General features: G+C 61.7%; 1 protein-coding gene across 1 annotated transcript; it reads right to left on the minus strand.

Annotated features, from left to right (window-relative positions):
* Nucleotides 1-1,134: 1,134 nt before the first annotated feature.
* Nucleotides 1,135-7,801, minus strand: LOC113210874 (zinc finger protein 628). The gene is made up of 11 exons (XM_052276913.1): nt 6,806-7,801; nt 6,347-6,730; nt 5,947-6,122; nt 4,436-5,121; nt 4,191-4,344; nt 3,778-4,092; nt 2,528-2,725; nt 2,180-2,333; nt 1,769-2,037; nt 1,497-1,653; nt 1,135-1,406 (listed from the first exon to the last, which is right to left on the minus strand). Exons 1-11 carry the CDS (start codon nt 7,799-7,801, stop codon nt 1,290-1,292), a joined length of 3,606 nt encoding a protein of 1,201 aa, XP_052132873.1. The 3' UTR covers nt 1,135-1,289.
* Nucleotides 7,802-9,024: the final 1,223 nt, after the last annotated feature.

Consider the following 9,024-nt stretch of genomic DNA (forward strand, 5'->3'; position numbering starts at 1 on the left):
CGGCCACCCCCTCCTCCTTGTTGGAATGCAAAGGAAGCAAAAGGACCATTGACGGCGTTGCCAGATTGATGGGGTGTAGGTGCGGAGGGGGCTCGAGGGGAGGGGAGGAGAGAAGATCCTTGGTCCTGAGTGGCGACATTTCCGGCAAATCGTTCGATAACTACAATGCCTGGAGCTACGTTAAGAAGAACTGCGCACACAGACCACCCTGTCCCCAGCGGTCCGAATGCCGCTATGCCTTGCAAAATGCCTTTCCTCCCGCAGGACACCAAGGACACCCTCCCCCTTTCGCCCGACTGCGGCGCCCACGCGACTGCAGTGTGCATGTCAGCATGTCACGTGACGCGTCACACTAGTGCAGCGGCAGTCGGGCCCATAAAGAGCGAGGCCTGGGACATCGCTCTCCAGACGGATAAGGGTAGAACCACCCCCCAGGCCAGGCCGGGCAGGCCGGGCGCCTCTCGGCTCATCGCCTCCTCAACACGAAGAGCCCCGTCACCTCAGCCGAGCCGCACCCGTGCAGTGCTACATAATGTAGTTGTAAGCAGGCTCAAGTCGTATCTCAGAGGCTCGGCGCGGCCGCGGGGCGGCGGGCGGCGGGGGCGGCAGGGGGCTCGCCGCAGGGCGGCAGGGCGCGGCTGGCGCGGCGGAGCCCCTGTAGTGAGTGGGGTCGCCTCCTGGACGTGGCGCGGCGCGACTTGAGAAATGACCTCGGCGACGGACAGAAATATGAGGCGTGCTGCGGGGGATGCATGTGTGCGCATGTTCACATAAACAATAAGGTTGTTGGTGATACCGCATGACGTGTGCTTCTGTAAGTGCGCTCCGGCTCCGGCCTCGGGGACACTTGAGAGCCGTGGGGGTGAGTTGTTACTGTACACTGCTCGCTTGTCGTTTTCTGCGGGCTTTCCCTCGCCCCACCACTCAGGCGCTGAGCATTCTTTCCAGGCAGGCGAATAGGGTATTCCATCAAAAACGGAAGGTGGAAAGGTGCCCGCGCTGCTTTCCCGGGCCCCTCCCTGGACGACCCCTTTCGTTTTTGCTCTTTCCCCCTCCGCTCGGCGCTCCACTGGGATTGGGATACCCTGTGGCTATCGTGCTGACAGGGAAACGGAAAACCAATGCTGCGGCCGCTCATGGGTCGATACTTTTTAATGTTCCCTTCTTACAATGTATGCATGTCTTGAGCCACTGAATTGCTCTAATCACAGCCGGAAATACCACACTAGCAAGCAACCACGTTCACAAGTTCACACAGTATAACGTCCGTATCGGAGACAGCAGTGTCGTTAGTTTTGAAGCACCACGATGTGCTCGTCGTCGTTGACGAGCTGGACGTACACGACGTCCCCGGGGAAGTCCGCGTCCACCCCCATGGCGGGGAAGAGCTCGCCGTCCAGCAGGGTCTGCAAGACGCGACAACACATCAGTACAGAGACATGCAGCAGTGGGCGCGGTGAGTTGGAGGGTGCCACTTCAGAGGCCACTGCACTTACGTGCTTCGGAAGCAGGGAGGTGGGCGGCTCTTCCTCGACGGGCGGCCGGGGGGCGAGGATGGGGCGCGTCGACAGCGTCGACAGCGGCGGTCCCGGCGACGACGGCGGCGGCTCCATCTGGGTCGCGGCATCCGCCCCATCCACTCTTGCTCGCTTCCTGCGGGTTCGTCACGTCAGTCGGGGATTTTAGAGCGCTTCTCATACCAATAGGCTTTTAGCACACACACACACTGACACTGACGAGCTCGGACTTCCAGTCTCGGCTCACGTACCTCGGTTTCGGCTGCAGCACCTGCGTGGTCTGCGCGGGGTCGGCGGCTTTGTCGTAGATCCCGGCCACGTAGGACGCCGCGGCCGACAGCGTGCGGAACTGGCCGGCGTGCGCGCGGGCGAGGTGCGACCGGAAGTCGGCCGCCGCGTTGGTCGCGAAGACGCCGCCGTCTCCCCCGCCGGCGTCGCTGGACTCGGAGCAGAAGCGGCACTCGTACAAGCACTTGCCAGGGTGCTTGTTGGTCTTGAGCACGTGCTTGCGCAGGTTCTCCTGGAAAAGAGGCCCGTTTACAGTCGTCTCGAAGGGGCGGCGCGCAGCGCACTCACTGCGTGCTGGTAGGAGAGCGCCGTGGGGTTAGGCAACCCAACGTCCACCGGGCGCAGGACCCGCAGGGCCTAAGCGCAGGACTCACCGAGTTGTTGCAGCGGTAGTTGCAGTGCGGACAGCAGAAGGGCTTGGCGCCCGTGTGCACGCGCCGGTGGCGTATGAGCGCGCAGCTGTTGCGGGCCGCAAAGTCGCAGTGCTCGCACTTGAACCTCTTCTCGCCCGTGTGGAGCGTCTCGTGCCTGCAGGGAGCCAGCGAGCGAGTGAGAGGGGGTGGGGGGGGGAGAGACAGGGCTATCGTGAAAGCAAGCAGCAACCTTTAGTTATGGAGACAGGTTGGCGTAATTAAAACTGCTGCTTATCATTATGCCCTGATCGAGGGACGCGTCCGAGTCGCCCGTCCGTCTCGCTCCGGGCGCAACCCTTCTCCTCTTACCTCTTGAGCAGCCTCTTGGACTTGGCGAAGAAGTGGCAGGTCTGGCACTCGAACGCGCCCGCCTCGCCCTCGCCGGTGTGGGTCTCGACGTGGGCGCGCAGCTCGGCGGGTGACCGGACCCGGATGGCGCAACCCGGCCAGGAGCAGGCGAGGGGCTTGACGCCGTGCACGGACAGCTGGTGCTGGCGGAGCGTAGTCCTGGACGCCGCCGGAGGGAAGGAGAAGAACTGCGTGTTTAATCTGGACAGCGGACCCGCTCACCCCCGCCACGCACCGCCACGCCCGAGCTCAGCGCAAACTCACCGCGCGCCGTATTTACTGATGAGACGTACGCCGGGGCGGGGCGGGGTGGGGAGGAGCTGCCCACACGGACACACTCGGGGGCGTGTGCTTGTTTTAATGAAACGAAAGAGGAGCGAGGAAGCCAAACTCATTCCGCCGATTCCTCGCTGAAAACAAGCCAAACAAACTTCCGAGACCCGCAAACTAAATAGGCCAATCTGTTTAGGTTGTTTTACCGCGATTTTATTATCAGTGATTTTTAGTTGCACTTTTGCGAACCCACGGACGGGACGGCACTAGCCTACCGCAGGGGATGGGCCGGACCCGGCCTGACTGCGTGACCCGAGAAATGGGTGGCTCCAGTTCGCTATGAACAAGCAGTCGTTAAAACCCTCGTTGAAGTTGAAGTTGAAGTGAATATGATTGAAAGAGAGGTCAAAGTCACGTTGCTTTAAACGGCAATGTAAACAGGGGTTACGTAGTTCACTAGTATCGGCTCGTCCGAATCACGGTGTTCGGAGCTGTAAGGGGTGAGCGGTCCCTTCCCTGCCCATCCCTGCCTACCGCTGGACTCCCCAGATAAGGGCCAACGGCCATCCAGGCCAACCCCGCCCCACCAGGCTCACTCTGGTTGCTTGGCTGGACAGGCACGCTGGTCAAAACTCCTAAATTTTAAGCAGAGGGCAACAAATTTTCGCGCGTTTGTGGACACTACTTGAGATCTGCTGCTGTTGGCATGCCCAGCAGCCCACACAAACAGGAACGCACACACACATACACACCCAACGTGTACAGACTGACACTGTTGGTTTGGGACCCTCTGCAGAGTCCTGCTCTGTTGTGCTTTTTCGCATGGAGGCAGCCTTTGTTATCTACCCAAGCATGCTTCGTTTGCAAATCCCCCCCCCCTTCCCCCTAATTCCTTCACCGGCCATAGCGCCATACACGCCGGGTGAGAGTCCACTCACTTTGTGAAGAAGCACTTCCCGCACTTGTCGCAGAGGTGCTCCCGCTCGCGAGGTTCACCCGGTTCGTCGCCGGACGCAGGGGCGGTGGTGACGCCCCACCCGACGCCCATCGACGGAGACGTGCAGAAGTTGTCGGCCGAGGCCACCGCTGGGAGCCTGCCGGGCGAGGGCCTCGTCGACGGCGCCCCCCCCGTGCTCGCTATGGACGATATAGCATCCTGGAGCCTGCGCTCCTGCTCGTCGCGGACATCTTCGGGCGGGTCGTCCTGGTGCTCGTGCTCAGAGAGCTCGTGCTTGACGCAGGAGTCCTTGCGGCTGCGGACCAAGAAATTAAGCATTCATTCCACGGCATGGGCAACCCTGGGGCCACGGGATCGGCGGGAGAAGCCCGATCGCCTAACCGCCTAACCCACCTGAAGCTCTTGTCGCAGTGCCTGCACTCGAAGGGCCTCTCGCCGGTGTGCACGTTGAGATGCGAGCGCAGCGCGTGCTTGCGGCACAACTTGGAGCAGATCGGACACCTGTACCGCAGTGCTGTCCTGTCGACGTCGCCTCCGCCCCCCGCTCCTGCACAAACAAGAGACCCCGTCGGTTGCGGACGCGAGACTATGAAGGATTACATCAGCTGAGGCCAATATAGGAGGCTGGTCGAGCTTACCGCCCTCCACACGAGCTGGGTTCTCCGGTGGCCCGTGCAGCACCCTGTGGAAGGCCATCTCCGCCCTCCAGTCGGTGGCGAAGCCGCAGGGCGCGCAGGTGAAGGGCGGCTCCTCGCCCTCCCGCGGCACTAGCGACCCGCCATCGGCGGGGGCCGCGGGCGCTGATGGGGGCGCGGCGCGGTGGACATCGCGGAAGTGCTGGGACACCTCCTGCGGCAGCGTGAAGGCCAGGCCGCACAGTGTGCAGCGGTGCTTGCGGTCGGGGTGCTTGTCCTCCAGGTGGGCGCGCAGCTTGGCCAGCCCGTGGCACGGGTACCGGCAGTGGGGGCACCTCCTCGCCAACAGCCTCGCGCGCCTCCGCTCTCGCCGGTCCCGGACCGCGTCGCGGTGCGCCCGGGTCTGGCGGTGCTCGGCGGCCGCGGCGGCCGACGGGAACAGGTCCAGCTTGCACACGCCGCAGTAGAAGCAGCCCCTGGCGCCCGCGCCCGCCGCGTGCTGCTTGAGCTGGTGCTTCTGCAGCGCGAGGCGCGACCGCCGGAGAGCGCCGCAGTCCGCGCACCGGAAGCGCGCCTGGTAGCGGTCGCTGGCCGTCGACCAGCCGCCCCCGGGGCCCGGGCCGACCTCATGACCGTGCAGGCGCTCGTGGCGACCGAGCTGGGCGTTATACCGAAACTCGGCATGGCAACTGTTGGCAAAAAGCAAAAGTGGCGTATGGCGTAGGAAAACTAATTTTCACGACAAGAGACGTTGTATAGTTGAGAGACTAGAGATAAATTGTAGAGTGACTGTCCAACTTTCTACGAGGCTAGACCGGAAGGAGAAGAACAAAAATCGTGGGCACGGGGAGTAGGGAGAAGCGGGGGCCTTCCCTCCCCCGCCCAACGGTGTCCTCCCCGTGCTCGAAGATTTTCGCTCTTCTCTTTCCGGTCTAGCCGAGCCCCGGAGTACCTTATTGTTAAAACATTACGATTTGTTGGATAACCCTTTTAAAAGTTGAAGAAATACGTGATTTGTGAGCATTCCTTAAGTTCGGCGCAAGAGGTCTATTCAAACGCAATGAATGAGAGACTCCCGCTCCCAGCCCGACAGCGCCACCGGCACTTGTCGCCAGTCGGAGCTGGTTGACGAAAAGTTCGCGTTACTTGTTCGTTAACACATTTCGTTAGTTTTTACCCGTGTTTAATCTTATCAACTGCTTTGTTAATGCACACTGAATTTAGAATCATCGATAACTTGTTCGCAACACTGATAATCGAAAGTTATTTGTTAGTGGTCTAAGCTAAGATGAGAACGGTCAGTGACGTCCGTAACCTCACAGTGACCATGCAAACGTGGTCTTGGAAGAACAGTTGTGGAAATCTTGCTGGTTGTTGAAGAAGCAAGGCTATACTTGTGAGTATTTTTTCTTAGTATTTAATGTAGTTTTCTAGTGTCTTGTGTATTTCATATTTCGCCAACTTTGGAACACATTTTTTGGTCGACCTATGCAACATGTGGAATTTGCTCTTACCCTATAGCCTTGCAACGTAAAGATGTCCTTCTCGTAACAACAACTGCAACGCTTCTGTTGACAGCTGCCTCTACTTCTCGGTGAGCATCGCACCACAGATGATTTTCCATCTCATCAGTTGTGAAGCATCCTACCTCACATGGAGAGCACCAGTATTGACCGGATTCACTAGACACCTGAGACGGAACAGCAGGCAACCAAAACAAAGGTGAGTTGTATTTTGTGCGCTCGACAATGAGTCATTGTCATGTAGTTTGTTTATTTTTAGTCCTGTCGGTAACGTTCTAGGTTCTATGTCATGTAATGCCATAGAAGAGAGAAACCAAAGTAACAAACATGATCACAAAATCATCTGAAATTCTTTACGATAAATCTTTGTGCCTGTTACTATCCCCCTTACCTTCTTGTCTTGCTGGCGGTGGTCCTCCGAGGCCCAGTGCTGACGGAACACGCTTGAGGAGTTGCAGTAGAACTTGCAGAGGCCGCACTGGAATGGCGACTGCCGCACCACGGCCTCGATGTTGTCGAGGATGAGGTCAGCGGCCACGGAGCCCACCTCCGTCGTCCTGGTGCTGCGCCAGTGGAAGTGCGACACGAGGTGCTTGCCGATCTGGTGACGGTGCACCCTGGCCCTGCACACCGCGCACCGCTCCACCCGGTGCCCTTGACCCCGCTCCCCTAACCGGTGACCTTGCTCTAGTTTCCCGTCCCGAATACGCTGCTCCCTGAAGGGTGATTCACCGGGATGGTCCGGTTGCGGCTGGTGCATGTAGCGAACAGCACTCTGTAAATTAGGTAAAATACTAAATTTGTGTTGGTTCAGGGACTTTAAGGGTTGCTTCAAGGGTGCTCTGCTCACCCTGTGTCTGCCGGGGTGGTGGGGAGGCAGCGGGCCCGTGTCCAGCTGCCGCTCGGGGAGCGTGCGCCGCAGGTGCAGGTCGGACTTGAGGTGTCTCTCGTACAGCCTGCTGCTGGCCAGCCTGCGGTTGCAGGAGCCGCACCAGTACTGCACCGCGCTGCCGTACTTCCGCGCCGGCGCCGCGTCCGCCATGAGCACGGCGCGGACCTTGTTGGCCATGCCGGGCGCCCACTTGCCCCTCGTGTGCGAGGGCGGAGGGTGCAGGTCCTTGTCAGCCTGGCACTCCTCCCTGTCCTCTTCCTCCTGCGCGCTGGAGTCGTCCTGCGCGTCCTGCGGGGACGGCCCGACGTCGTCCTGCTCCGCCAGCTGCTCCACCTGCTCCGTTGCCGAAGACGGCCTCCACTTGCCACCCGTGTGCGAGGGTGGCGGCGGCCCCCACTTGCCGCCCGCACTGGGCGGAGGGGCGCGGGGGTCGCTCTCGGGTGGCTGCGGCCCCCACTTGCCCCCGGTGTGCGTCTTCGGCGGGTACCGCCACGAGTCGTTATCCTCCTCGTCGACCTCCTCCGTCGTCAGGGGCGTCGCCGCCCTCCTCACTCCACGCCTGGCGGTCCTGGCGGCCTTGGCGCGGGGCGTGGGGCGCAGCTGGGCGCGCGGCGAGGACCGGGGTGCGGAGCTCTTACTCCTGGTCAGCATCCCGCGCGGCCCCGCCGGCCCCGCCGGCGGCCCTGGCGTGGAGGGCGCCCCGTCGTTCACCTTGGCGCTGCTCCGCAGCTCGAGCTGCGAGAAGAAGTCGGCCGCCTTGAGACCGCCGCCCTCGGCGTCGTCCTGGAGCGGTGCCGCCGCTGGGGCGCGTCGCGCGGGCCCGCTGCAGCCTGTCCTGCGGTGCAACACGTACTCGTCGAGACCCTCGATGGTCTGCCGGCAGCGCAGGCAGAAGTGTCGGTCCTCGTCGTCATCCTGGGCGCCCGCGGCAGCCGGCGGCGACGGCGCGGCCATGCTCCTGAAACAGGATTGTTATTGTAGCTCTGCCTGGAGGTGTGGTGTCTGAGAGTCCCACAGGAGCCCCCTCCCTCCCCTCGGGCGGCGCTACCGCAGTGCAGGCTGCCGCGGCGCCGTGCGGTGTGGAGAGGGCGGTATTTATGACGCCCATGTTAATGAGTGCATCGGCGGCATTCTGCAGATCGCGTGACCCCCGGCCGTTAATAACCCCCCACCTCCCCCTCCCCGGTCGCGGCGCGCCGTACATCGCGCCGCGCATCGCCGAGGTTTGCGCTCCCCGCCGCCACTCCGCGCCACGCCCCGCCACTCCTCTCCTCTCCCAGATATCGCTAATTTCCCGCGAGGCAAGTCGAACTCGCTCGGCCCTCTTCTCCTGCTCTCCTCAGCCCGCGGCCAGGCTGGTCCGCAGAGGTTCGGCCCCCTCGCACTAATTGGGCTGGGCGCCGGGCGCCACCTGAGGTTGCGCCAGGCCTGCTTGTCCTGGTCCCGCACTCCCTTGTTTCTCCCAGACCACCCGGGCCTAGACCGTAGCGAGTCTCATGATGCACTCAATGCGATTCTTCTATAGGGATCAAATCGACACATCGCCATTTCGTCTCGCTTTTGAGTGTCGAGTTTCCACCACAATCAACATCTCCCTCAGAATGTAGGCCCAGCCCACAGGGCTCGCATAGTCGCGCACAACGCTCGTCTCTGCAGCTGGGCGGCCTCGGCAGGAGGAACTGTGTTTTCAGTTTTCACTTTAGCACTGTCGGTGATGTCGCGCGCCCGGCCCCGCCCCTACTCGCCTCGCGCGACTTCGGGCGTCACAACCGCGACACTCGGCAACACGCCGCTTGCGACACAACACACTAGCGACGTACGGACACGACGCGACACCTTAACACGGCCCGTTTAGTTTATCGGGAGGCCTTTGTGTGCCGCAGCCGTCTTGTCGCGCTGCAGCAGGGCCACACCTGCCCCGCCCCATGCTGCTGCTGCTCCAGTCCGCAGCCGTGGCGCCGCCATACCGCGAGACCGAGAGAGAGATTTGCGGAGATCCGAGGTGTTCCCCTCCGACCTGGCCATCAGCATGAGCTTGATCGATTCTTCCCCATTTCTTCCTACCCCCTGATCGGCGCCCTGCTGTGACCCGACACGGCCGCCCAATCGGCCCGGATGACCAGTTTAATAACATGTTGCGGATAAATCACGCTGGGGCCTAGCGGGGGCGGAGGGGC

The sequence above is a fragment of the Frankliniella occidentalis genome, unplaced genomic scaffold, assembly GCF_000697945.3.
Source record: "Frankliniella occidentalis isolate FOCC.00 unplaced genomic scaffold, Focc_3.1 Scaffold5001, whole genome shotgun sequence".
NCBI classification, from domain to species: domain Eukaryota; kingdom Metazoa; phylum Arthropoda; class Insecta; order Thysanoptera; family Thripidae; genus Frankliniella; species Frankliniella occidentalis.